The following is a 27,141-nucleotide window of genomic DNA, read 5'->3' as shown; positions in this document are numbered from 1 at the left end:
TGCCTTCCGCTCCCTGCGCTCGGCCTTGCTGGTTCCCGCAGATGACGTGCCAGGTCGTAGAGCTGAACAAAAACCTACCAAAGCTCGAGGCGGCAGAGGCCGCGTGCGAAATAGAAACGCGCCTGTAAACAGGCTTGTGGATTGTAGACTGGAGCGAGTGCAGCGGAGGTAGAGGAGGGAACGAGAGGTCGGAGTACCATTGTCGGAGGAAGAACAGCCCTGGCCAGAGGACAAGGCTGGGTCTCGTGTCGGGACAGACCACTGACAGGCGTTTTTCTCGAGTGTGATGGAGCCGTCCATAGAGGAAACGCAGGGTACTCTGGTTGCCCAAGCGACCAGAGTTGGTCAAGGAAAGCTTCTTGCCGGAGTTGGTTTCTTACCTGTTCTCAGAGCGGGAGTGAGCCTTCTCCAGGCACAAGGATGGGAAGTGGAGGATGTTCGGGCAGGACTAGCCCGTGCACACGCCGGAAGCCGTTGAGGGGGGAGGGGCCATGCGGGGTGGACTAGGGTGTAGAGCGGAGGTGGGGTGGGGGGGAGAAGGCACATGTGGTCGGGATTGCTGTCCACAGAGCAGGGAGGGCTCACCAAAGGGCTTTGAGTAGCGGCTGATGCAGGATGCAGATGATGTCAGAGGGGCAGAGGGAAGGAGGCAGACCTTCCTGGGCACCTACTTCAGGACACGTGTTTGTTTTTGTATTGTATATGTAGACTACTAGGGGCTCCGGGCTGGTTCAGCCCGAAGAGCATGTGACTCTTGATCTTGGGGTCATGAGTTTGAGCCCCACGTTCGGTGAAGAGATTACTAAAAGTGATTGGATGAGTCTGTCAGCCTCCATTTTGTATGAGAGGATCTTTGCTGTAATTACTGAGACTTTTCGCTCCTTTAGAGACAGATCAGAAGCATTTACATCATCATGTGTTTCACAGAAGGCTTCACAGCCCACTGGAATTCACTGGTACCTTTCCAGCAGATGTTTATTTAAGCTTGTTTTGGTTGATGCTGGTGAGCAGCTCAGGTAGAGAAGCTGGCCCTTGCGGTGCTGCTGTTCCAGTGGGTGACACCGCACCCAGCCAGCAGTCCTGTGGGCTAGGGTTTTTTATTTATTTTTTATTTTTTTATTTTTTTATTGAGAGACAGAGCATGAGCAGGGAGGGGCAGAGAGAGGAGACACAGTCTGAAGGAGGCTCCAGGCTCTGAGCTGCCAGTACAGAGCCCACACAGGGCTCGAACTCACGAACTGCGTGAGATCATGACCTGAGCCGAAGTCAGCCGCTTAACCGACTGAGGCCCCCAGGTGCCTCCCTTGGGCTAGAGTTTAAAGTGCTGCGGAGGGGCGCCTGGGGGGCTCGGTTGGTTGAGCGGCTGACTTTGGCTCAGGGCATGATCTCACGGTTCATGGGTTTGAGCCCCACATCGGGTTCTGTGCTTACAGCTCAAAGCCTGGAGCCTGTTTCAGATTCTGTGTCTCCCTCTCTCTCTGCCCCTCCCCCCTCCTCTCTCTGCCTCAAAAATAAATAAAGTATAAAAAAAAAGGTGCTGTGGAAACCAGCAGAGCAGGGTGGGAGAGTAGGGCGTCAGGTGTGGTAAATTTTGCAGCCTTGCGGGGCACCTGGGTGGCTCAGGTCATGATCTCATGGTTCGTGAGTTTGAGCCCCACATCAGGCTCTGTGCTGACAGCGTGGAGCCTGGAGCCTGCTTCGGACTCCGTGTCTCCCTCTCTTTCTGCCCCTCCCCTACGTGTACATACACACACACTCTCTCAAAAATAAATAAAACGTTAAAAAACATTTTTAAAAAATTTTGCCTGCTTGCAAGGTTGAGACTTGAGCAGGCAAGGAGGAGGTGCTGGTGCCTCATGGGTGTCAGGTGAAGGTTCCAGGCAGGTGAAGGCCTTAGGGCAGTAGGGACAGGTATTCAGGAACCAGCCAAGAGATGGGGGCCTCGGTGGCGCAGTTGTTTAAGCGTCTGACTCTGGACTTCAGCTCAGGTCATGATCTCCCAGTGTGTGAGTTCAAGTGCCGCATCAGGCTCTGTGCTGGCACTGTAGAGCCTGCTTGGGATTTTCTCTCTCTTTTTCCCCCCGCTCTCTGCCCCTCCCCAGCTCTCTCTCTCAAAGTAAATAAACATTAAAAAAAAAAAAAGGCGCTTGGGTGGCCCAGTCGGTTAAGCGTCTGGCTTTGGCTCAGGTCATGATCTCATGGTTTGTGGGTTCAAACCCCACGTCGGGCTCTGTGCTGACAGCTAGCTCAGAGCCTGGAGCCTGCTTTGGATTCTGTGTCTCCCTCTCTCTGACCCTCCCCTGCTCGCACGGTCTCTCAAAAGTAAATAAAAAACTTAAAAAAAAAAACAGCCAAAAGGCCCTGAGGAAGAGAGAGAGGAATGAGTGAGGAGGGCACCTGGCTGGCTCAGTCGGTGGAGCAGGTGACTCTTGATCTCGAGGTTATGGGTTCGAGCCCCACAGTGGCTGCAGAGATTACTGTATAAAAGGAGTGAGGAGAAGACAGAAGGTCAGAGGGGGAAGGAGGTGGGGGCCGGGTATCAGCATGTTGACCTCTTGGACCATTGTAGGGATTGACTGCTAACTTGGAGGTGAGGTTAAGGAGTGACCTGGCCTGTGGTTTTCGAGGGTCACTCTGGCAGCCATGGTGAAGAGTTTGTAGGGAGGTGGCAGGGGGAACCGCAAGGAGACCAGTCAGGAGCATCAGGCGGTGGGTCAGTGGAGAGCAGGTTCAGGATGGACAGGCTGTGGGACGTGAAGGGGTGAGGAGCCAAGGGCAATGCCAAGGTTGTGCCAGGGTGCCGGAGGCGTGGAGTTGCTGTGACCTGACCTGGGGAAAGGGCCGTAGGAGCTCCTCTCTGGACATTGTGTTACTTGTTACTGCGGAGCAAGGAAGGCACCCCAAAGCTTAGAGACTGAAAACAGCAGACGGTACCCCCCAGTTTCTGAGGATCGGGGAGCCGGGAGTGGCTTGACTGGGTGGCCCCCGCACAGTCTCCCTTTGCAGCTCCGTGTTGCCCGGGGTTGCCCTCCCCCGAAGGTGCCACCAGGCTCCGGGTCTCTGTGTCTTTCTCACACATGCGGCTGTTGGAAAGAGGCCGAGTTTGGCCAGGGCGGCCTCCCCCAAAACGAAGGCTGAGGGAGAACAGCTCACCAAGATGAGAGCACAGTGTCTTTCTAACCTAATCTATGCGTGATACGCTGTTCCTTCTGTCGCGGGAAGGGCTGCACAGGACACAGACTCTGAGAGGCTGGGGCTGTGCCCGCATCCTTGAGCTCCAGCTGCTGCAGATGAAACAGCCCGCGGCCAGGTTGCCGGTGAGTCCCAGCAGCAGCCGTGTCGAGGGCTGGGGTGGGGGCTGGAGCTGAAGTTGGGACCGTTAGACTCTCAAGCTGATTGGCGTCACCCCCAGAGATTGCCATCTGGGCCCTGGGGTGCCCCAGCGTTGAGCGGTTGAGAAGAGAAGAGGGCAAGGAAGAGTTGGAGGAGGAGGTGTGGCAGGGGGAGGCAGGAAGGAAAGAATTAGTAACGGTGAATCTGCTCGGAAGGGGATCAGAGACGGTGTGGTGACTGGTGGGAAAAGAGGGGTTTTGAAAGTGAGACAGCAGCACGTGCCCCCCAGGGGGGAGTAAGCCAGTGCAGCAGGCGCGCCCGCCCAGCCTGCGCCCTGCCCGCTGAGATCCAAGGGAGTTGGTGCACCTGCAGAGTTGCAAGAATTCCAGACTGTGGGCGGCTGTGAAGCCCAGGGCAGACATTTGCTCTTTGGCCCATCGCAGGCAAGTTTGCCAACTCTCGGGTCAGAGAAAAAGTGTATAGGGCAGGAGGTGGAGCTGATGGGGGGCAGCTGGAGAGGGCTCCGCGCGCGGGCCAGAGGCCTGGGATCAGTCTGGTTATTGCGGTGGAGCGCACTGCAGCCTGGCACCGTCCTCACGCACAGTCCCGTGGCAGTTTGGACCGGGGAGGTCCGCGGTCCATGCTCTGTGAGGTCTGGGCTTCGACCCGGTGACTTGCAGGGTCCGGGGCAAGCCGCGTTTGTCTCTGTCTCCACCCCCCCACCCCCCACGAGGCTAGCTCAGTTCTCCTGGCAGTATGGTGGCCTCTTGCTTGGGACTCCAGAGACTAAGGACGAAGCTGCCAGGCCCTGGGCACCTGGCCCCCTGCCACACAGCGTCTTGCGGTTCAGAGCTGCCTCAGCCCAGATTCGGGAGGGGGGTGATGGGGCCTCTGTGGAAGCTGTCTTCACTGCCCCATGGAATCTGCTGAGCGGCTGGTGACCAGCGTGGGGAAGTCACAGAGCACGAAGCAGGTGGGGACGTGTGTGGGCAGTGGGGCTGGGGCCACCGTCCTTTGGGTGAGGCGGCCAGCAGGGGCAGGTCTGGCAGAGGTAGAGGTGCTGTGTGGGGGAGGGGGTGAGCGCATGGCCTGGGGCAGCTTCAGGGGGGCAGCCGGGCAGCAGGAAAGGCCCCTGTGCCCTTGGGGAGGGAAAATACATTGTAGTTTATTTGAAATTAACAGAAGCCCAGCTAAATAGAAAACCCATCATGGTTATGGATGGAAGGTCTCAATGTCGTAGAGGTGGCCAGCTTTCATGGGGCTAGCCCACGCATTCAGTGGCTTTCAAAGGTGCAGCAGGTTTCCCATTAGATTTAATAATCTGATTTTCAAATTTACATGGAAGAGCCAAAAATGAAGAATATCTAAGATGACTTTTTAAAAACTTTTGAAGTTTATGTATTTATTTTGAGGGGGGGTGGAGAGGGGAAGAGGGAAAGAGAGAGAATCCCAAGCAGGCTCTGCACTGTCGGTGTAGAGCCCCATGTGGGGCTCAGCCCCTCGAACTGAGATCAGGACCTGAGCCGGAAGCAGGAGTTGGAGGCTCAACTGACGGAGCTGCCCAGGCGTCCCAAAGAATAATTTTAGAGATGAACAGGGTAGGATATTTGCTCTCTAGGACTGTCAAGAATCCATGGGGCACCTGGGTGGCTCAGTCGGTTAAGCGTCCGGCTTCGGCTCAGGTCATGATCTCACGGTTCATGGGTTCAAGCCCTGCGTCGGGCTCTGTGCTGACAGCCAGCTCAGAGCCTGGAGCCTGTCTTCAGATTCTGTATCTCCCTCTCTGTCTGACCCTCCCCTGCTCACGCTGTCTCTGTCTCTCAAAAATAAATTTAAAAAAAAAAAAAAAAAAAGAGTCCTGTGTGTTGTGCATGTGGTATTGGGTGCATATAAGACAAATTTAGAGAAATTTTTTGGCGGCTCAGTGGGTCGGGTGTCCCAACTCTTATGGTCACAGGGTCGTGGGACCAGGCCAGTATTGGCCTGGGTGCTGGGCATGGAACCTCCTTAAGATTCTCTCCCCCCTCCCCCCTCCCCCAGTTGCATTTTTTTTCTCTCTCTAAAAGAAAAAAAAGGAATAATGTTTTAATTTTGAACTGACCTTTTTGTGATGAAATATTCCCTTTTGCCTTTTTGTTTCTAATAGTTTTTGCCTTAAAATCTACTTGTCCAATAGCAGTGCAGCTACCTCAGCTTTCTTTTTTTTTTTTCACGTGATCTCTACGCCCAAGTGCGGCTCGGACCCCCACCCAGAGCTCAAGGCTGAGCGACGGAGCCGGCCGGGGCCCCTCCGCTGTTGGGGCTTTTTCTTTTTTAAGGCTTTGCGTGTAGTGGCTTTTTAGAATCTGTGTCGTTACATTGAAAGTGACTCCACAGCCAACAGTGGGTGTTCCATTTGACAATCTCTGTCCTCTAATTGGGGTCTTTGGTGGCTGTGCCCTTAGATGTAATTCGTGTGCACTTGAGCGCCCACCACCGACCCTGGCTTTCTAACCACACCTTCGTTCTTTTTCCTTTTCTGTGCTTTGTTCTGGATTGGTGCGGTCCTTTTACGTCATTTTGTCTTCTCTATTGATTTTTAGTTGTGGGTTTCGTATTATTCTTCAGTGACGTTCGCCAGCACACTAGGCCCTGGGTTTATTGCAGTTTGGCTCAGATGGGCACTATGCTCGCTCCGGGCAGAACACCGACTCCTTTATACTGTAGTGCTGTTTCCGCCCTGAGCCCCTGGTCTGACCTGCCTTATGTCGGCCTTGAGGCGTGTTGTTGCTGTTTTTAGCCTTTCGATTTTACATCATTTCAGACTCCGAGAAGTTTCAAGAACAGAGATTTCCAACGTACCTTTATGCACAGTCCCAAATGGGAACATTTTGCCATATCTGCTTTCTTTCTCCCTTCTCTTTTTTTCCCTACACCTAGAGAGTAGGCTGCAGACAGGAGGCCTCACCGCTCCTGGAGGTCGGCGTGTCCTGTGCACCCCGACAACAGGACTGTCTGTCTCTTGCAGAGCCACAGAGCAGTGGCCTGGTCATGTGTAGCCGGTTTGCCCCAGTGACCTGTTTTGTAACCGAACATGTCTCTTCGTGCAGTCGCGGGGCTGCTGGCGTGGAGGGCAGGGCTCCCACTGCCACGGCACCGGGTTTCCCGGTGTCCCTGCGGAGTGTCTCATGGGAATGGGTTTTGAGGTTGTGCAGACACTGTCTTACCCTCAGACTGTAACTGGCTCCTGTGGGAGTCTGTGCACTGGTGTTGTGGGTTCAGCTGCAGGTGGGGCTTCCCTGCCTCTCCCCTCTCTTCTGCCCCCTGATGGGCTTCCTGCTCCCGCCACACGTGTCTCCTTCGTGCCCTTACAGCCCCCCAGGTCACGCACTCTTATTTAGTGGTTTATAATCCTTTGTTCTTTAAAATAAACAAACATTAAATTTTTTTTTTTAGAGAGAGACAGAGACAGAGCATGAGGAGGGGAGGGGCAGAGAGAGGGGGAGACAGAATCCGAAGCAGGCTCCAGCCTCTGACCTGTCAGCACAGAGCCCGACTCAGGGCTTGAACTCACGAACTGCGAGATCATGACCTGAGCCGAAGTTGATGCCCCACTAGATGCCCCTATAATCCTTTGTCCTACTGGGGTTTTCAGCCTGAGGAATTACCGTTAGTAATTCCTGTAGAGTTTTCTACTGGCCATGAGTTTGCTCCACTTCTGTGTATTGGAAAATGCCTTTATTTCAGCTTTTTTTCAAGGGCATTTTCACTGGGTTTAGAATTCTGAGTTAATTATTTTCTTTCAGCACTTTCAAGATGTTATTCCACTCTCTCTGACTTGTATGGTTTCTGTTGAAAATCAACTTTTATTGGGGCGCCTGGGCGGCTTAGCCCATTAAGCATCTGACCCTTGATTCAGCTCAGGTTGTGGTCCAGGATCATGGGATTGAGCCCCTGGATGGGCTCTGTGCTGGGGTTACCCCTCTCCTTTCTCCCTCCCTGGGATCCAGAGTCACTGTGCTCTCCTGACCGAGTCAGCCAGACGCCCCTTAAAACGCCTTTTCTATAACAAGTTAACCTTGGCTTTCTTCAAGCAGCTCTTTTCAGGATGTTTTCCCAGTAGCACAAGTATATTGTTAAACATAATCTTGGTTTTTGTTATTGAAACTTCTACTTTGCTTTGGAGTGATGACTTACGAGCATGTTTGTCAGTTCACTGTAGCTACTGACAAAGGACTGCAGAGAACAGCCTCTTATCATGGAAACATAAGCCAGCTTGGAGTCCTAGGTTTTCTGTAAAAGAAAACGGCGGCCCTGTGTGGCCGCGGTGCGGAGCACGCCGGCACTTGCTGTGCTTTGTCACCCGAGGTCGCGCGCTCTGCGGGCTGGGTAACGCGGTCCCAACGGCGGAGGCCCTGGCAGGCTGTGGCGAGGCCAGGCCCTCTGCGGCAGCGTGCCCGGCGCAGGCTCCGCGGGCACCCCACGTGTCGGGGGGGCCGGCAGCTGGTGGCAGCTCTCGGGTCAGGCTGGACATCTGTCTTGTAGAGCGATGCCCGTGCTGTGGCTGGGCCCCAGGATGAGCCGCGGGGGGGCGGGGGGTGGGGCCCAGCCAGGCAAGTTTGAGGGTGCACAAACGGAGCTGCCGTGCAGCCTCTGGCCCCGAGCACTGCCAGCATCGGAGTGAGCAGGCTGTTGGGGAGGCCGTGAGGGGGCCACCTGCGAAATCCTGTGGCCCTGCTGGGGACTCAGGGCGTGAGCACGGGCTTGCGCACGGCTGTCTCGGACGTCTGGCTGCAGCAGCGCGACTTCACCGCCCACCCTCCTCTCCCCTCTCCCAGGCCCCAACCAAGAATGACAGGAGCACAGGTGAGCGCAGGGGAGGCCCCCGACCTGGGGCCACGGGGGCTGGGGTGCAGGCCCAGACCCGTACCCACTGGCCTCTCCCCAGAGGGAAAGGCCCATCGGGAACACCGGGAGAAGCTGGAGCTGGTGGCCTCCTTCTCCTTCTTCGGCAACGTCATGTCTATGGCCAGCGTGCAGCTGGCGGGTGCCAAGCGGGATGCGCTGCTCCTGAGCTTTAAGGACGCCAAGGTAGGTGATGGGCTTGGAGGAGGGAGTGGGTGTAGGAGGCCCGTCGGGGGGAGTGTGGGGCCACAGCTCTGACCTGCCCTCCAGCTGTCGGTGGTGGAGTATGACCCAGGCACCCATGATTTGAAGACCCTGTCTCTACACTACTTTGAGGAGCCTGAGCTACGGGTAGGGCCAGGCCATGCCCTCCACCCTCCCTGTCCCCCTCCCTCCTTCCCGCCCCAGCCCATTGCCCCCTGCTCCCCTCACGCCTCCTGTCCCCAGGCCTGCCTAACGGTGCCCTCTGCCCCCAGGACGGGTTCGTGCAGAATGTACACACGCCGCGGGTGCGGGTTGACCCCGACGGGCGCTGTGCTGCCATGCTCATCTACGGCACGCGCCTGGTGGTCCTGCCCTTCCGCAGGGAGAGCCTGGCCGAGGAGCACGAGGGGCTCATGGGAGAGGGGTGCGTACTGGGACAGGGAGGGGCTGTCCGCCCGGAGCGCTCTCCTTCCTCCACCCACTAGAGCCCGTCGCCCGCAGGCAGAGGTCCAGCTTCCTGCCCAGCTACATCATCGACGTGCGTGGCTTGGATGAGAAGCTCCTCAACATTGTGGACCTGCAGTTCCTGCACGGCTACTACGAGCCCACCCTGCTCATCCTGTTCGAGCCCAACCAGACCTGGCCGGGGTGAGCCCCTCTGTGTGGCCGCGGCTGCCAAGGCCTGGGCGGGGCTCCCTTGGGACGGGGGTCCGGGCCGCCCAGCCCTTGGAGTGCTGTGACTGGCCCCCTGGCTGACCTACTCCTTTGTCCCCAGGCGGGTGGCTGTGCGGCAGGACACATGCTCCATTGTGGCCATTTCACTGAACATCACGCAGAAGGTCCACCCGGTCATCTGGTCCCTCACCAGCCTTCCCTTCGACTGCACGCAGGCCCTCGCCGTGCCCAAGCCGATAGGTGCGCAGCTAGCTGTGTGGGTGGGGGCAGGGGGCGTGCAGGGTGCTGAGCCCCACCCACCAGAATGCCCATCTCCAGGTGGGGTGGTGATCTTTGCTGTCAACTCCTTGCTGTACCTGAACCAGAGCGTCCCCCCGTACGGCGTGGCTCTCAACGGCCTCACCACCGGCACCACCGCCTTTCCCCTTCGTGAGTGTGGGCAGGGGCGAGGCCCCAGGGCAGGGATGGCAGAGGGGCTGCGGAGCCCGTCCAACCATGTGTGCCCTGCACAGGCACCCAGGAGGGCGTGCGGATCACCCTCGACTGTGCCCAGGCCGCCTTCATCTCCTACGACAAGATGGTCATCTCCCTCAAGGGCGGTGAGATGTGAGTCCTGGCCCTTCCGTGAGCCCCGTGCCCTCCCCCCGCACCCCACAGCCCTGCCCCCAGCTCAGCGCTCCCCCTCCTGGCAGTTACGTGCTGACCCTCATCACGGACGGCATGCGCAGTGTCCGCGCCTTCCACTTCGACAAGGCCGCCGCCAGTGTCCTCACCACCAGCGTGAGTTGGCACTGGGTGGGTGGGAGGTGGCCCTGGGTCTGACCACCCACGCTGACCGCCCACCGGTCTTCAGATGGTCACCATGGAGCCTGGGTACCTGTTCCTCGGCTCCCGCCTGGGCAACTCGCTCCTCCTCAAGTACACGGAGAAGCTACAGGAGCCTCCGGCCAGCGCTGTCCGAGAGGCCGCTGACAAGGTGGGTGCCTGGGGCCTGTCGGGATGCTGGCCTCTTGTGCGGGGCCAGCCCCAGAGGGCTGCTCACTCTCCCTCCTCACAGGAAGAGCCTCCCTCGAAGAAGAAGCGAGTGGACTCCACAGTGGGCTGGTCGGGTGAGGACGGGGAACGGGCTGCCGGGGGCAAGGCAGGGGCTGGGTGGGTTAGGCCTGGTGGCCTGGGCCGCCTGGCCCGACGGGGTCTCTTGTCTGCTGCAGGGGGCAAGTCGGTGCCTCAGGATGAGGTGGATGAGATTGAAGTGTACGGCAGCGAGGCCCAGTCGGGCACACAGCTGGCCACTTACTCTTTTGAGGTGAGGCTGGGCACGGGGAGGGGTCTCCTGGGCCGGCCGGTGGCCGGCCTGACCACTACCGTGTCTGCAGGTATGTGACAGCATCCTCAACATCGGACCCTGTGCCAACGCTGCCATGGGCGAGCCTGCTTTCCTCTCTGAAGAGGTGCTTTTGGGTGAAGGGATGGGGTGTGAGGGGCTCCTACGGTGGTGGCGCCCTGTCCTTACTCGGCCGCTGTGCAGTTCCAGAACAGCCCCGAGCCAGACCTGGAGATCGTGGTGTGCTCCGGCTATGGGAAGAATGGGGCCCTGTCAGTCCTGCAGGTACGTGGGGGCCAGCGCTGTGGTGCTGCCTGGCGGGACCTGGGTGGACTGACACCCCCCATCGTTCTTCTAGAAGAGCATCCGGCCCCAGGTGGTGACGACCTTTGAACTTCCTGGCTGCTATGACATGTGGACAGTCATCGCCCCTGTGCGAAAGGAGCAGGTAGGTGTGTCCTAGGCTGGTGAGGAGGCCCCGAGTGAGGCAGGTGACCCATGGCTGCCTCCATGTGGACTCAGCCTGAGTGCACGTGGCTTGGGGGCAGCGGGGCCCAGGACAGGGCTCTGCTGTGCCATTTCAGGCGTGCCCGGGTGCAAGCTTGCTCTGTTTTGGCTGGGGTCTGCCCTCCTACCCCATCCCTCGGGCACCCCTGGCTGGGTGCTGCCATGTCTGCTCTCCTGCCGGCACAGGAAGACGCCTCTAAGGGGGAGGGTGCCGAGCAGGAGCCCAGCACTCTTGAGGCAGAAGACGACGGACGAAGGCACGGGTTCCTTATCCTGAGCCGGGAAGACTCCACCATGGTGAGGGGCGGGGTCCAGCAGCCCGGGGCGGGGTCCGCGGCGAGCGTGCGCCTCACTCTCCCGTCGCCTGCAGATCCTGCAGACAGGGCAGGAGATCATGGAGCTGGACACCAGCGGCTTTGCTACGCAGGGCCCCACCGTCTTTGCTGGCAACATTGGGGACAATCGCTACATCGTGCAGGTGTCGCCGCTCGGCATCCGCCTGTTGGAAGGAGGTGGGCTCGGGCGGTGGGCAGGTGGGCATGGGTGGCCAGTGCCGACCGCCCGGCGCTGACTGTTCTGTGCCCACAGTGAACCAGCTGCACTTCATCCCCGTGGACCTGGGCTCCCCCATCGTGCAGTGTGCCGTGGCTGACCCCTACGTGGTCATCATGAGTGCCGAGGGCCACGTCACCATGTTCCTGCTCAAGAGCGACTCCTACGGCGGCCGTCACCACCGCTTGGCGCTGCACAAGCCCCCGCTGCACCATGTGAGTGCCCTCCCCGCGCCACGCCCGCAGCCTGCTGCCTCCCCTTCCCCGGAGCTGAGCCCGGCCCCTCTCCCTGCAGCAGTCCAAGGTGATCACGCTCTGCGTGTACCGTGACGTCAGCGGCATGTTCACCACGGAGAGCCGCCTGGGCGGGGCCCGCGACGAGCTGGGGGGCCGCAGCGGCTCAGAGGCGGAGGCCCAGGGCTCGGAAACCAGGTATGCGGGGTGGCCGGGGCCCGGGCTGGGTCCGGGGTCCCTGTGGCAGGCCACGCGTGACCTGTCTGCCGGCCGCGGCCTCCAGCCCCACGGTGGACGACGAGGAGGAGATGCTGTACGGGGACTCGGGCTCCCTCTTCAGCCCCAGCAAGGAGGAGGCCCGCAGGAGCAGCCAGCCCCCCGCTGACCGCGACCCTGCCCCCTTCCGGGCAGAGCCCACTCACTGGTGCCTGCTGGTGCGCGAGAACGGAACCATGGAGGTGCGTGCCGCCTTGCGCCCTAAGCAGCTCCCTGCCCCTGCTTCCTGCGGCTGCTGACCCCGCTCCCTTCACAGATCTACCAGCTCCCTGACTGGCGGCTAGTGTTCCTGGTGAAGAACTTTCCCGTGGGGCAGCGGGTGCTGGTGGACAGCTCCTTTGGTCAGCCCACCACGCAGGGTGAGGCCCGGAAGGAGGAGGCCACGCGCCAGGGGGAGCTGCCCCTTGTCAAGGAGGTGCTGCTGGTGGCGCTGGGGAGCCGCCAGAGCAGGCCCTACCTCCTGGTGAGTGTGCACACCCCCTGCCCTCCCGGGGCGACCCCACGGTGCGCCCCACCCTCCTGGGGTGACCCCGCACTGCTTCGCAGGTGCATGTGGACCAGGAGCTGCTCATCTACGAGGCCTTCCCCCATGACTCCCAGCTTGGCCAGGGAAACCTCAAAGTCCGGTTCAAGAAGGTGCAGTGAGCAGGTTGTGCTGGGCGTGGGGTGGATGTGGAACAGGTGAGGGCAAGACCCGGCCCTCATGGTGCGTGCACCTCCACCCCCAGGTCCCTCACAACATCAACTTCCGGGAGAAAAAGCCAAAGCCATCCAAGAAAAAAGTGGAAGGGGGCAGCGCTGAGGAGGGGGCCGGGGCGCGTGGCCGCGTGGCACGGTTCCGATACTTCGAGGACATTTATGGCTACTCAGGGGTAGGCAGGTGGCTTTCTGGGGGTCCTGTGGAGGGGTGCAGATGGGGCTTCATCTCATAGTACCTGCCTTCAGGTGTTCATCTGTGGCCCCTCACCTCACTGGCTCCTGGTGACTGGCCGGGGGGCCTTGCGGCTGCACCCCATGGGCATCGATGGTCCCATTGACTCCTTTGCCCCGTTCCACAATGTCAACTGCCCCCGTGGATTCCTCTACTTCAACAGACAGGTAGGGAGACTGCAGGCTGAGGCCACCCCATGTTGCTTTGCTCAGTTCTGTCTGACACTCCCCCGTGGTGCCTAGGCCAAGAGGGGGTGCTGGGGCCCCAGAAATGAGGCCCTCAACAGCTCGGGACAGGGCAGGAGCCTGGGTTTCGTCTGGAGGGTCACGGGGTTGTCTAGACAGTGGACAGGGCCAAGGCCAAAGAGGTGCAGCCTGGGGCTTAACACCGGGAGGGCTTGGAGGACAGCGCAGGCAGCAGTAGAGGCCTAGGCCGCTGGGGCACCCGTCTGCAGCCGGGAGCCCAGCTCTGCCCTTCAGGAGCTGTGTGACTGGGCAAGGTGCTCACCCTCTCCAAGCCTCCCATTTCCTCCGCCGTGATGCCAGGATGATAGTGGTGACCCAGTGATGGTAACATGGCAAGTGCTTTGTCGATGCTAACACACTTAGGACCACGGGTGAAGGGGGGCCCTGGCAGGGGTCCCTTGTCTGCTGTGCTGACTCTGGTGTGGTCAGTGTACAGGTGAGCTTTTGCTTGCAGCCTCCAGCTTCCTCTGAGCCTGGTCCTCCCTTGTCGTGGCCCAGACCAGGTCTGTGGCCAGCGTCCCAGCCCGGGTGGGCCTGGGAGGGAGGACAGGAAGCGGGTGAAACACGGGACAGCAGGTCTCAGCCCCTTGCACATGCCTGTTCCAGCAGACCTGAGGCTGTCCAGAGTCCTCCGAAGCTTGGGATCACCTGGCCTGCCCTGGCCTCACTGACCCTCATACCTTGTGGCCCTGCCCCACCAGGGTGAGCTGAGGATCAGTGTCCTGCCTGCCTACTTGTCATATGACGCCCCGTGGCCTGTCAGGAAGATCCCACTGCGCTGCACAGCCCACTATGTGGCTTACCACGTGGAGTCTAAGGTCTGACCCTGTCCCCTTGAGGCCAGAGACCCTCCGGGCCTTGCCTCTCACCAGCCCCTGACCCCCTCCACTCCCTGCCAGGTGTATGCTGTTGCCACCAGCACCAACATGCCTTGCACCCGCATCCCGCGCATGACCGGCGAAGAGAAGGAGTTCGAGACTATTGAGAGAGGTGCGAGATGCTCAGAGCGGGGCCTGCTGTTGCGGCCGCCCGCCCTGACCGGCACCCTTTGTCCGTGCAGACGACCGGTACATCCACCCGCAGCAGGAGGCCTTCTCCATCCAGCTCATTTCCCCAGTCAGCTGGGAAGCCATCCCCAATGCCAGGTGAGGCTGGGTCTGGCTGGTGACCAGGGGCCAGCCTGTAGGCTGCATCCTGACCCTGTCGTGTGCAGGATCGAGCTGGAGGAGTGGGAGCACGTGACCTGCATGAAGACGGTGTCACTGCGCAGTGAGGAGACTGTGTCCGGCCTCAAGGGCTACGTGGCTGCTGGGACCTGCCTCATGCAGGGGGAGGAGGTCACTTGCCGAGGACGGGTAAGGGGTCGCAGGAGGGGGTGGGCAGTGCCCAGCAGCCCGGGCACTGTCCCCACACCTCACCCACCCTCCTTCCCCGTCAGATCCTGATCATGGATGTGATTGAGGTGGTGCCTGAGCCTGGCCAGCCCCTGACCAAGAACAAGTTCAAAGTCCTGTATGAGAAGGAGCAGAAAGGGCCAGTAACTGCCCTGTGCCACTGCAATGGGCACCTGGTGTCTGCCATCGGCCAGAAGGTGCGCCCTCTCCCGCTGCCCGCCCAGTCCCGCCCGCTGCCTACCAGCTGCTGCCTATTCCTCCTGTCCCCCCAGATCTTCCTCTGGAGCCTGCGGGCCAGCGAGCTGACAGGCATGGCCTTCATCGACACCCAGCTCTACATCCACCAGATGATCAGCGTCAAGAACTTCATCCTGGCCGCCGACGTCATGAAGAGCATTTCACTGCTGCGCTACCAGGAGGAGAGCAAGACACTGAGCCTTGTGTCCCGGGTACCTGTGGGGACTGTGCCTGGTGCTGGGTGGGTGCTGGCCTCGCCGTGACCTTGATGTCCCTCCCCTTCCTGTCCCCAGGATGCCAAGCCCCTGGAGGTATATAGTGTGGACTTCATGGTGGACAATGCCCAACTGGGCTTCCTGGGTGAGCACAGGGCCTGGGAGCTTTAGGGGCTCTCAGACTTCAGGTGTGGCTGGACTGACGCTGGGCACTCTGCTCCCCAGTGTCTGACCGTGACCGCAACCTCATGGTGTACATGTACCTGCCAGAAGGTGAGTGTTCCCTCTCCCCCTTTTGTGGGGCTGGGGGGTTGGGCAGGCAGTGACCTGAGCTCCCTCTGGCTTAGCCAAAGAGAGCTTCGGGGGCATGCGCCTGCTCCGCCGGGCGGACTTCCACGTGGGCGCCCACGTGAACACGTTCTGGAGGACCCCGTGCCGGGGGGCTGCTGAGGGGCCGAGCAAGAAGTCGGTTGTGTGGGAGAACAAGCACATCACGTGGTTCGGTGAGTCCCGGGTCAGGATGGGGGCAGGGGTGTGGTGCTGGGGGGGTCAGCCCAGCTCACGCTGTGCCACCCACAGCCACGCTGGACGGCGGCATCGGGCTCCTGCTGCCCATGCAGGAGAAGACCTACCGGCGGCTGCTAATGCTCCAGAATGCACTGACCACCATGCTGCCCCACCACGCTGGCCTCAACCCCAGGGCTTTCCGGTGAGCGTGACCTCCCCCCCCCAAACAACTGCCCAACTCCCCCCCCAGTCCCCCCCCTTGCTGCCCTGCTGCCTGCCCTCCCGCCCCCAGGATGTTGCACGTCGACCGGCGCATCCTGCAGAACGCAGTGCGCAACGTCCTGGACGGGGAGCTGCTCAACCGCTACCTGTACCTGAGCACCATGGAGCGCAGCGAGCTGGCCAAGAAGATCGGCACCACCCCTGACATCGTAAGCTCCGGCCCTGCCTCCCCTGACCCCCTCCCCCGAACCTCCTCCCCTCACCAGCCACTCTCCCTGCAGATCCTGGACGACCTGCTGGAGACAGACCGCGTCACAGCCCACTTCTAGACCCCCCACCGTGTGCCACCCCAACCCCTTTTTGTACAAAACACAAGGAAAATGAGGTTTGATTTGAAAAGAGCTTGTGGTCATTGCAGGGTCTCCCGGCCAGGTTGTGGGCACAGCCCTATGTCGTCCCCCGCCCCAGGCCACTGCTGCCTCAGCGCCCTGGGTCTTGGGGGCACATGCACCTCCAGCCCGGATCTGTTGGTCTGACGCTGGGTGAGCTCTGAGGTCCTCTGGCCCTTGAGGCTCCCTAGGTCTCCAGGTACTCGGAGAGCCCCTGGGTCTCAGGCAGGAGGCCCAGGTGGACCAAGAGCCGAACCAGGAGGACAGTGAGCCGCATTGATAGGGTCTCCAACCTGGGGGGGGGGGGCGCACAGAGGGGTCACAGGTTGGTGGGGAGCAGGTACTGACTACCTGCCCGGCCACCTGCCCCCTCCAGTCCCCTCACCTTAGGGCCACTTCAAACTTGAACATCTCCCAGATGACCTTGATGTGGCGCAGGAGGCTGGCACCATAGACACGCTGGTACGCTGCACCTGTCAGGCGGCTCCAGCTCCTGACGGCACTGCCCAGAGACGTGGTCAGCGGGCCCAGTCCCGCTCCACCCCCCCTGCCCGCCACAGCCATCCCACCAGCCAGCGCCCACCTCTTGGCCATGAGGAAGTAGCGGTCAGCGGGGGAGCCCAGGGCAGCGTTGATGGCGCGCACGGTGTTGATGTTGCGCAGCACAAGCAGCATGGCCCGTGGCAGGGCCTTGAGCACCCCCATGACGCCCGCGAAGTGCTCCCGCGCCCTGGCCTGCATGTAGGCCACCTCCTTGCGGCTCAGCACCTGTGAGCTCCACAGCTGCCCCAGGCGCACGGGCCGCTGCATGAGCATCTCGGAGAAGAGTAAATAGTCTGGGGCGGATGGGGGGACAGTGAGCCAGGCCCACGTGCCCCACCAGCACACACACCTACACACCCAACCTCACCTTGCACCCCAAGTGCAGCTGTGTGGGTCTTCATCGCCGCCTCGTCCCTCAGGATGATGGCCCGCCACAGCTGGCACAGGGCTGCCCGGTCCCTGGGGGAGCCCAGCAGTAAGGCCAGAGCACCCCGGCCAGCACCTGCCTCCCGCACTCGCCCCCGCCCCCCGCCCCGGCTCCCAGCTTACTTCTCCTCCAGAAACTGGTAGAGCCCATGGTCCAGCAGCACCAACTGCGCCTTCCCATCCGGACCTTTCCGCACCAGAACTAGGAACACAGCACATTGGCCCTTGGCCCCCTATACCTGGCCCCCCAGTCACCCCCAGGGGTGCTTTTCCTACCGTTGCCAGGGTGGGGGTCAGAGTGGATGAAGCCTGTGTAAAATATCTGCTCAGCAAAAGCCTCAATGAGCTTCTCTGCTATCTGGAGAGAGAACAGGACTAGGCCACCGTCAACCTGTGCTCCGGGTGCACACACCCCTCCCACGCCCAGGCGCCGATGCATGCGGCACTCACATCCTTTGCCTCCAGCCCCATGGTCTTGATGGCCTCCAGGTCGTTGACCTTGCAGCCTTCACAGAATTCAGCTGTCAGCACACGCTGGGAGAGAGCAAGTGGCTGAGCTCAACAGGCCCGTACATTCCCACCCAGGGGGGGGCCCAGCCCACCTTGCTGGACATGTCCCAGTGCACTCGGGGGACCACGACATAGCGGAAGTGCTGCAGCTCCCGTGCACAGCGCTCAGCATTCCGGCCCTCGTTCTCGAAGTCCAGCTCCTGGGCCAGGGTACCCTTCAGGTCCTGGGGGCCACATGGGCAGCTGGGGGTGCAGGTCCGGGACCAGCCCGCCCCCAGCACGCACACGCAGACACTGCTGCCCCAGCCTGCCTCTGGGCGGCGGTTACCTGCAGGACCCAGCTGAAGCCAAAGCTGGGGTGCATGAGCTCGACGAGCCGGAGCAGGAGCTCCAGGGTGTGGATGTCTGCGTCAAAGCGGTCCCGCAGATCGATGTACTGCACCTGCATCAGGCAAGGCTCCTGGGAGGACCCGGAGCTGCCACAGCCCCAGAACCCACCTTGGCACAGGGCGGCCCCCCCAGTACCTTCACGGCCACAGCCGTGCCGTCCCACAGCTTGGCTCGGTGCACCTGGGCCAGACTCGCAGCAGCGACCGGCTGGTAGTCAAACTCCCGGAAGAGCTTGTGGGGTGGGGCTTGGAAGTCTTCAAGGAACAGCTCGTCCACCTGGCAGGAGAGGGTTCTTGGAGCAGCGTGGGGGCTGCTGTCAGAGTCCCCCGCTCCCATCCCAAGAGCAGGGCTCACCTCCCGGAAGCCGCGGGTGAGGGCTCTGTCCTCCAGCACACGCAGGGTCCTGATATACTCCGGGGGCAGCAGATGGTTGAAAGAGCACAGCCCCTGGCCCAGCTTCACGTAGAGGCCCCCGTTGCTGATGGCCCCAGCCACCAGGGCATCAGCCGCCCGCTGGTGACATGCAGACATCACCTCCAAGTACTCCGGGCTGTTCTGACCACAGGCATGGAGGAAAAATGGGGGCAGGCGGGCACCTCCTTAGTGCCCCCAACACCTCCCTCCATGTGGCCTGTCACCTTCCCCTGGCCCTCCCCGCACTGTGGCCAGGGTGTGGGCACAAACCTCTTCCAGCCCTCGCAGGACGATGTTTGCACACCACCAGTAGTCCAGGGAGATCTGGAGGCCGACCCTCAGAGACCTGTGGGCACAGGCTATCCTCAGCCCTTGGCAGGCACTGGGCCTCAGAACCCCCACGAGCCCACCAGACCAAGTGAGCACGTGGCAGCGGCTACGGGGATCACAGGCAGGCAGAGGACAGGCTCTGGTCCAGCCTCCTTGCCCTTGGATGGAATGGCCAGCAGGGCGGTCCCCACCCAGCCCTGTGCCTGAACATGCACCAGCGTCCAGGATGCCTGGGGGCGGCTCAGGCCCTACCCATCAGGCAAGGCTTCCTTCTCCTCTTACAGCACCCAAGGCCTGGTGCAGCAGTGATGGTCAGCAAGGTGGCTGCTGTCAGCAGCTCCTATGTGCAGATGTGACCTTGCTCCAGGCCCCTCGTACTGCTGGCCCTGCCTGTAGTCAGCCACCTTTCCCGGACTGAGCCCTGCCAGCTGCACGCCCTCCCCCGCTCAGCCACTCTCCACATGTCCCTGGACAGCTCCCTGGAGCCCAGGCCCAGGCCCAGGTCCCTCCTTCCGACAGCGAGGACACTCGCTCCCCACCTCCAGGCTGTGGACAGAAGACTTGGGTCTAGAGGGAAAAAACGAGGGCTGAGTCCAGGCCTCCAGCATTACCGACCGCAGACCCTCAGACCTTCATGAGAGGAGTGTGGGGCTCCTGTTCTTCAGGGAAAAGCCCTGAGAGGACCTGGGGGCACTGGGCAAGCCAAACCTCCACCTCCCAGCCCCTCAGCCACTTTCGCCACAGAAGGGTCAGAATTAGAAGGCAGGAAGGAATAGGTTGCTAGGTTCTGGATGGGCTCGCTGGCCTGCTGCGGTACATGCTGCTCCCAGCAGTCACGGCTGAGCATGCTAGAGCAGCGTCCAAGGTCAGCCCATACCCTGCGCTTGCCACACTGCCCTCTGCAGACCCGCTCTGTCCCCTCACCCCAGCCCCACACCGGAAACACGCGGCATTGCATGGTTGGCAGGGTGAGCGAGGACACAGGATTTCTCTGAGCTCCACAGAGACACAAACCAGGGAAGGGGGCTTCCTTCCTTCCTGAATAATATAGTCCAAAAGCCAATGCAAGGTCTGCAAAGGCCGGGGGGTGGGGGAGATACAAGTGCCTCACTCAGGGTGACTGATCGAATAAGCCACTAAATTAAAGACAAAGCCAGGATTCTCCCAGTTGGAGAAGGGAGTTATAGATCAAGAAAGGGAGAAAATGAGAATGATCTCTGGTGAAATCTGTGTGAAAGCATGTACGGCCAGATATGGAAACAAACACCTAAATGTGCACATGTGCACATGTCCACGTGCCCTGACACCCCCCAGTGATAGCTGGAAGGGCCTGGGAGCACATGCACCCCTGAGTGCTGAGCACACGAATGCCCATGTCATGGTCCTTAAAACCCTTCTCCACTCCAAGGAACCAGCCTCCCTTGGAGAGTAGCTGATTCCAGGCCTGGGGAAGAACAGGATGAGCCTGGAGCATCTCAGCGCGAGGAGGAACAAACAGCTCTGGAAATGGGGACATGGCAATAAGGTTCTGGGGGTGGGAACTGAACCCCCCCCCCCAAAATGGAGATGTTAATGGCAAAATCTGCATTCACTGTATAGTGTTTCCAATTCCATTGTTTAAAATTTTTTACTATAAAATGTTGGCGATAACAGGATCTACACCTGAAACTAATATTACACTGTAATATTAATGAATTAGAATTTAAATAAAAACTTGGAAAAAAAAGAAAAAGAGTCACAAAGGCCAGGTTGAAGGGGTTCCTACCAGCCAATCCTGGAATAGTCAGCAACAAAAAAATAACAGTGATGGTGACAGAGGGCAACCCACAGAATGAAATAAAAAAATGCCTGAGTCCAGACTGACACGAATAAACTGGGAGACTTTTTTTCCCTTAGGATACAATGCCAACTAACAAACGTGGAAGGACTGAATTAGGAAAAACACCACTTGGTGACCACAGTAAGAACGAATTCACCTAAGATGTCCTGGGAGATCCTGAGCCCATGGGCACAAGCGGTGGACACCAACATAACACAGACCAGGAACCAAACAGCAAAGCTCCCGAGAACACACTGAACCCACGTGCCACCTGACAGCTGCAGAACAGCGTCACTTCTATGCCCAAATGCACCAACTGAATCTGACCGTGAGCAAGCATCAGATAGACCCAACCGGAGGGGCCTTCTACAAAAAACGAGGTCAGCAAAATTTTTTTCACGAAGTGAAACAAAGTATTTTGGGCTTTATGAGCCGCGTGGGTTCCGCTCTGCAGCGGTAGTGAAAGGAGCCGCAGGCAACATGGACTCAACAGACGTGACTACAGTTCCAAGAAGGCCTTATTTATAAAACAGGCAGCAGCCATGTGTGGCCACAGTTTGCTGTTGTACACCACTACCCGCCTGTCAGCCTCTGGCTGTGTCAAAGTCATTGTGTTACGAAGAACTAACTTTATCCAGAAAGGCTCGGCCTTTGCCCCGAGCTCCTGGCAGGGGCCTCTAAAACCAGGGGATTTCCTGAGTGATGGGAGGGTCTGATTCACGATGGCCCAGGACAGTTCACGCTAATGAAGAGCTCAGATCGCCAGAAAGATCAACCATGGGACTAGAATTTGGGAGGCTCTGAACCAAGATATCGGCCCCACTGGGGAAGGGAGGGAAGGCTGGACACAGTTCAAGCAGGAGGCCAACGATTCAGTTATGCATATGGAAGGAAACCACACGGGAGCTGAGGGAATGCCCCAAACGCACAGTCACACATCAACAGAAGCACAGGAGTGGGGGGCGTAGCGTGTCTCTGAAGACACGGAAGCTCTGAGTCTGGGGCTCTCCTGGACCTCACCCTGTGCACCCTGTGCTTCTCTTCCTTGGGCTCATCTGGATTTGTATCTTTTTTGCTTTGATAACATAATCCAGATGCCAGCACTTTCCTGAGTTCTGTGATTTGTCCTAAGAACTATCGAAACTAACAGTCTATGGGAACCCCTGAGGACAGCCCTAGGCACACATGGGCGTCTGGGGGACCATGCTTGACCTCAAGTTTAGCCATAACAGCCATGGAAAGGAGTGCCTGGGTGACTCAGCCAGTTAAGCATCCAATTCTTATTTTTGGCTTAGGTCATGATCTCGCGGTTTGTGGGTTCGAGCCCCCACATCAGGCTCCACCTGCTTGGGATTCTCTCTCTCCCTCTGCCTCTCTCTCTAAATAAATAAACCAACCTAAAAAGAAAAGCCAAGGAGACACAGGGGGAATGTTCTAGACTGCAGGAGATTAGAGATGGGCCTAGCATGGGATCTTTGTGCTTTTTAAAAAGGTGATTTCAGGGATGCTTGATCACACGTGAATGAGTTAAGGCGCTGGAAGGCCCGCACCGTCAGCTCCGACTGCACGCAGAATGCCCTTGCTTAGGACACACACTCAAGGTCTCAGAGATAATGGAGCACTGACAACTTATCTGCAGACATTTCAAGAAGAAAAAGTTCTTTTGTATTATTCTTACAATTTTTCTGGATATTTGAAAATGTCCAAAAAAGGAAAGCCCACAGGTTTCCGAAAAGTTAAAATTAAGTAAGGGGCGGGGTAAGAAACCACAGCCTTGATGCCAACTTTCCACCACCCCATCTGTGAGCCTTTGACAAGTTCTGATCTCTGCTCTCCTGCACCAGCACAAGCCCCCGGCTCTCCTGGTGGCGAGCCGGCCCTGACCTGCCCCGCCTGTGCGCCATCCCGGGCTCCTGCAGACACGCTGCCCCCTACTCTGGAGGCCCTGTGGTCACCCCATGCCCAACCCGCCTCTCTGGGCAACTGCTGGGGCTCACGGCTGACAAAAACAGTTCCCCTCCCTCTAATCCCAGCTCAGCCTCGGAAAGCAAGTGGTAAAAATACATTTTCTCAGAAAGGAGGCAGAGAAGGCAGGCATGCCAAGTCCACTGATGGGGCACCTGACGCTGGGGAATAACGGCACACGACAGGCAGGGGATGAGGTAAGCCCGGACCTGCTGAGTGTGCATTTCAGAACCAGGCTGCATGGGGACAGTCCCCAAGAATCCTCACGCACCCACGTGACAGAGGCTCACAGAAGGAAAGACAGAGCCGACTCCAGGCTCTGCCGTCATCTACCTCAGGACTGTGGAGACTGTGCAACCCTGGGACAGAGAAGTCACTGCCCAGAAGCTGTCCTCGAGGGCGGCAAGCCTGACCACCTAGGGAGACCACCACCAGTGAGCTAGGAAGTGATTGGCTTCTGTCCTCACGGCAGGAAGTGGCCAAGCATTCAGCCATCCAGCCATCTATGGCCTCCATTAGCATAAACCTCAAAGAAGTTTCTGGCTAAGTGCTGAAAGCCTTAGCAGTCCTGAGTCTTCTCTTGAGAAATGACCCAGGTTTAGGAGGCCGCAGGGGCTCAGAGCCTGCAGAGCAGGACCAGCGCAGGACCCCACACCCCAACCCTGGGGCCCCCTTGACCAAGGCCTCCCTGAGCCGCGCCCGGAGCAGTCACGTGCTCCCAGCCCAGCAGCGGGATCCAGCAGACAGAGGTTTCAGTCATCACCAAGAGCCGCTTCTCAGGACTTCTTAGCTGTAGGAATTCCTGGATCTGACCAATTGAAGAAATGTCTGAGTGCTCCAACAGGAAGATTTCCCTCCCCCCTCCAAGAATCTTGCACTGGGAGAGAAGGGAGTATGAAAAGGGCCTTCAGTTTAAGGCACCCTTGATATTAATGACCAGATACTGTCCATCTCTAGTTCAGTCCAATGGAAGTAGAGGAAGGATGAGAGCCCTCCTCTCTGAGCCCCAAACCTCTCCGGATGCCAGCTTTCCTTAGGGGAGTGGGGGGGAGGAAGGGGACAAGCAGGGGATGGAGGAGGGGCGGCAGCCTGAAAGCCCGCAGCGAAACCCTGCGGCTCTTCCCAGCCCCGGCTGAAGCCCCGCGCGTCTCAGGACAGGACTGCGCCGGGGAGAAAGCCTTGCCCAGCCCGCGGCCCCTTTTACCTGGTGAAGCGCCCAGCACCATCCACTACGAGCCTCATCCTTCTCTTCTCCTGAGGCTCTGCTGTGAAATAGCGGACCCCAAGGAGCAGGGGTACCCCCGTCACCACGGCAGAGAGCGCCTGCCTCCACAGGGGCCAGGGTCTCAAGGACCTGGAGGGAGACAGAGGTGCATGACTCAGGTTAGTTCCAGATGCCCGCGTGGACACTCGAGTGCTCCCGGTCACCTTGGACTTGGACACCGGGCTCCGAGGGGCCGGTGAGCACAGAAGGAGGCTCCTTGGCTACATGGGAAGCAGCTTGCAGGTAGAGCTGTGACCCTCAAGGGACCAGGGCCTCCTGCGCTGTACAGTTATAGCCACCATCCACCTCCACGACAGCCCACTAGACGGCAAAGTGTCAGACAGCAGGGCTGGGCAGCATGCACAGGAGACTAAGGTGAGAGGCTGGCAGGAGCCCAGCATCTGGTCACACATCTGCCCCAGGGTCACCAAGCAGCGGCTCCACCAGCCCTGAGGCTGGCCTCTTGACACTGCCCCTCACTGCTGCCCCACCGTGCCCAGGGACCCCAGGCCTAGAACCCCGCCCCCCCACCCCAGGTTGTGGCTCCATCCATGGCAGTCCCGCCCTCCTGCACCCGCAGCGGGCAGGTAGTCCTGCCCCACAAACTCTGGGGCCTGGCGGTGGGGGGTTCCGAGCCACCACACAGTGGAGCAAACGCATCTGTCTTGGGGACAGAAGCACTTAGAAGCAGCCTTGGGCCTCACAGGACAGGCCTTCCCGCCCTGCCTGGTAAGAATCATGCGCCCTACAGGGCACCAGGCGCCACGGGGAACTCACCACCTTGCAGGCAGGACCCTGAGGTTTCTCCTGGAGAAGGTGGCAGGGTACAGGCAGGGCTCCGGCCTGCTCCGCAGCAGAGCAGAGTGGAAACGGCAGAGCCGTGACTGCAGGGCGAGCAAACGGCACAGGGTCAGTCGCAGCAAGAACACCCCCTCCAGCCTCCTGCTGCCCCAGCACTTCCAGACCTGGGTGTGAGGGGCGCCTGGACCTCCCTGTACCCAAACACTCATCGAAGCATGTCAGCAGTGCCGGGGCCTGTGCATGGGGCCAGGCCGGCATGTCTGCATGCAGACCTGCAAAGACAATCCCGTCTCCCACGAGTAAGGCCAAGGTCTAAGAATCACAGGTCAGAGGGAAAGGCTGCACTCAGTCTGCACCTGACAGGGCCTCTACGCCCCTCAGTCAGTCCCTGCCTCTGATACTTTACTGGGGTCCCGGGACCTATGATTAAGTAACTCTTTTTCTGCTGTTTTGGCCCACTGACCAGCAGCCTCAGGAAGTCATTCTGAATTTCCAAAGGAAGGAACAGTAATGCTTCATCACACAATCAGAAAGATGTCAGGAGACGTCTGGGTGGCTCAGGGGGTTAAGTATCTGACTCTTGGTTTTAGCTCAGGTCATGATCTTGCGGTTCATGGGTTTGGGCCCCAAGTTCAGGTCATGATACTTGAGGGCTGTCAGCAAGGAGCCTGCTTGGGATTCTCTCTCCCCTCATATTCATTCTCTCTCTCTCTCTCAAAATAAATAAATAAACGAAAGGAAGAGAAGGAAGGAGAGAGAGGAGGGCTGGGGGAGGGCTGGGGGAGGAAGACAGATGTCAGACTCTCAGGCAGAAGACCAGAAACAGGAAAAGGTTGTTCTGAGAGCGCATTCGAGGACCCAGAAGCGGGACCCGGAGGAGGGTGGGGAAGGCTGACTGGCAGGTGTCCTGAACCAGAAGTGGGGATGGCACAAGGCGCTGTGTACTCCAGTGACCACGGAAACCTCACGGCTCTCCTGCCCTGACAGCCTTGCTCTCCTGATCTTATTTTAATCATGATAGAAGAGTTCCTCGACCACAAATTCCCGTGCTGCAAGTTCTTTTAGGGAAGAAAAGGTTGTGTGTAGTAAGTCACAATCCATGGCACAGCTGCTAACATTATCATTGTGAACCCCAGGGCAAATAAGGAAATGACTTTCCAAACATGTTCTGGCCAAAGGACACAGCCCTGAAGACAATTTCAAGGACTGCAAAATAACACAAAAGTCAAAAGAAAAGGTCCATGACCTATTGTCCCAAGAGGGGAACACAGGCGGGCAGAAAATCTCCGCTCAGCAAGGCCACACACACGGAGTGCAGATGCTCAAGGAGACTCCACAGAGGCAGGAAAGGCAGCCACGGGCAGACGGGACCAGTGGCAGGTGGGGCCCCTAGGCTTTCCATGCAAGGGAGCAGCACAGCATGGCACCCCCTACTGCCCTCAGGTCCCTCCCCCCGGCCCATGTGACCTGAACTGGCCGCATGCACAGCACGCACGGTCTCACCAGAAGAGGACGCCCAGAGAATGGGCATCTGTGACCTCAGACACCTGGTGGACAGCTGCTCTGAACGTCCGTAAGTGCCTGCGGGTGTGTGGTTGCAGCTGGGACCTGCCACCTTGTATCAGACCAGGTCTTGTGACCACACCGAGACGGCACACTCCCCTCAGACACAGCTCTGTCCAGGCTCCGTCTGGCCCCTGCCTCTTCTCAAGGTCTTCACATACTGTATGCCTCACCTGATTCCACATCTTCTACCACACATCCCATCAAACAAACCCTGCCAGAGATGCCCAAGATGACACTGGCTCCTGCATGCGACAAATGCAGACAAAGCCCAGAAATCACAGGGACAGCATGGAGGCATAAGATCCACGACCTGGCAGCAAGTGAGACTTCCACGTGGACACCAGAGCGGGTCTTCTCTGCAGAGGATGTGGGTGCAGGAAAGGCCTAAAGCCAGGAGAGCACAGGGCACTTCTGGGGAGGAGAGGTCCATGTGGACCTACTATATGCTCATTGGTGAGGCCGGGGTAGGCGCTGCCCAAAAAGAAAAGAGTGGGCAGCCCAGTGAGCTGGAGCCAGACAGGGCATGCCAAGGGGCCCTGGGGTTTTCCTGCAGGGACTGGACAATGTGCTGGGGAAGTCAGCCCATGGTGGGGGGGTGCTGGGTGATGGAGCCAAGTGGATCCAAGTCAAGTGTGAGGAGTGGGCAAGATGGCCCGAGGCTGGCGCCTGAGAGCCTGGGAGTATCAATGCTGTCACACGCCAGCTGGCTGGCCATTGAGAGCTATGCTAGGAATCTGATCTTCTCGAGAAGACAGCAAGCCCACTGAGTAAGAGCTGACAGCACCCACCAGCCACTGGGGCTCAGCATTCATTATCAGTGACCCTGAGCACACCCAACAGGTAGGTCCAGGCTGTGGGACATTCTAAACATTTTCTCTTCAGAAAGTCATTAGTGGGGCGCCTGGGTGGCTCAGTCGGTTAAGCCTCCGACTTCGGCTCAGGTCAGATCTCACGTTCGTGGGTTCAAGCCCCGTGTCTGGCTCTG

At 59.1% G+C, this 27,141-nt stretch overlaps 2 protein-coding genes across 6 annotated transcripts in view; one reads left to right on the top strand and one right to left on the bottom strand.

Annotated features, from left to right (window-relative positions):
• Positions 1 to 3,173: 3,173 nt before the first annotated feature.
• CPSF1 (cleavage and polyadenylation specific factor 1) lies at positions 3,174 to 16,138 on the top strand. The gene is made up of 37 exons (XM_029923051.1): positions 3,174 to 3,317; positions 8,151 to 8,178; positions 8,261 to 8,403; positions 8,488 to 8,568; positions 8,694 to 8,845; positions 8,923 to 9,069; positions 9,197 to 9,336; positions 9,415 to 9,525; positions 9,609 to 9,702; positions 9,789 to 9,876; positions 9,950 to 10,072; positions 10,154 to 10,205; positions 10,308 to 10,402; positions 10,473 to 10,547; positions 10,625 to 10,705; positions 10,779 to 10,868; positions 11,114 to 11,224; positions 11,298 to 11,439; positions 11,516 to 11,694; positions 11,774 to 11,910; positions 11,996 to 12,170; positions 12,245 to 12,451; positions 12,535 to 12,624; positions 12,717 to 12,860; positions 12,934 to 13,086; positions 13,866 to 13,982; positions 14,064 to 14,154; positions 14,225 to 14,309; positions 14,378 to 14,519; positions 14,603 to 14,755; positions 14,831 to 15,007; positions 15,089 to 15,155; positions 15,236 to 15,283; positions 15,358 to 15,513; positions 15,590 to 15,719; positions 15,810 to 15,948; positions 16,021 to 16,138. Exons 1-37 carry the CDS (start codon positions 3,189 to 3,191, stop codon positions 16,066 to 16,068), a joined length of 4,320 nt encoding a protein of 1,439 aa, XP_029778911.1. The 5' UTR covers positions 3,174 to 3,188; the 3' UTR covers positions 16,069 to 16,138.
• The window catches only part of ADCK5 (aarF domain containing kinase 5), a 15,223-nt gene continuing 4,207 nt past the window's right edge, over positions 16,126 to 27,141 (bottom strand). Inside the window, exons 2-15 of one of the 5 annotated variants that reach the window (XM_029923089.1) lie at positions 24,567 to 24,673; positions 23,730 to 23,879; positions 18,682 to 18,757; positions 18,352 to 18,552; positions 18,133 to 18,273; positions 17,936 to 18,049; positions 17,700 to 17,831; positions 17,548 to 17,631; positions 17,374 to 17,455; positions 17,221 to 17,299; positions 17,039 to 17,130; positions 16,712 to 16,964; positions 16,514 to 16,621; positions 16,126 to 16,421 (exon numbers count right to left, since the gene is read on the bottom strand). In XM_029923089.1, coding sequence (XP_029778949.1) covers positions 16,316 to 16,421; positions 16,514 to 16,621; positions 16,712 to 16,964; positions 17,039 to 17,130; positions 17,221 to 17,299; positions 17,374 to 17,455; positions 17,548 to 17,631; positions 17,700 to 17,831; positions 17,936 to 18,049; positions 18,133 to 18,273; positions 18,352 to 18,552; positions 18,682 to 18,757; positions 23,730 to 23,879; positions 24,567 to 24,673 — 1,725 coding nt within the window. In that variant the 3' untranslated portion in view covers positions 16,126 to 16,315. Of the gene's footprint in view, positions 16,422 to 16,513; positions 16,631 to 16,711; positions 16,965 to 17,038; positions 17,131 to 17,220; positions 17,300 to 17,373; positions 17,456 to 17,547; positions 17,632 to 17,699; positions 17,832 to 17,935; positions 18,050 to 18,132; positions 18,274 to 18,351; positions 18,553 to 18,681; positions 18,758 to 23,729; positions 23,880 to 24,566; positions 24,674 to 27,141 lie in introns of those variants that run through there. The other 4 variants (XM_029923087.1, XM_029923088.1, XM_029923092.1 and 1 more) reach the window with 4 other exon arrangements.

This window comes from Suricata suricatta, chromosome 15 (assembly GCF_006229205.1).
Source record: "Suricata suricatta isolate VVHF042 chromosome 15, meerkat_22Aug2017_6uvM2_HiC, whole genome shotgun sequence".
In the NCBI taxonomy this organism is placed as follows: domain Eukaryota; kingdom Metazoa; phylum Chordata; class Mammalia; order Carnivora; family Herpestidae; genus Suricata; species Suricata suricatta.
This window is presented reverse-complemented; position numbering and strand designations above follow the sequence as displayed.

What these genes read in the sequence shown, in the direction of transcription:
- CPSF1 (XM_029923051.1), top strand. Translation starts at nt 3,189, where the DNA reads ATGCGTGATACGCTGTTCCTTCTGTCGCGGGAAGGGCTGCACAGGACA. An exon ending in GGGCCCTGTCAGTCCTGCAG is followed by an intron (nt 10,706 to 10,778) that starts GTACGTGGGGGC and finishes TCGTTCTTCTAG; the next exon opens with AAGAGCATCCGGCCCCAGGT. An exon ending in GCGAGAACGGAACCATGGAG is followed by an intron (nt 12,171 to 12,244) that starts GTGCGTGCCGCC and finishes CTCCCTTCACAG; the next exon opens with ATCTACCAGCTCCCTGACTG.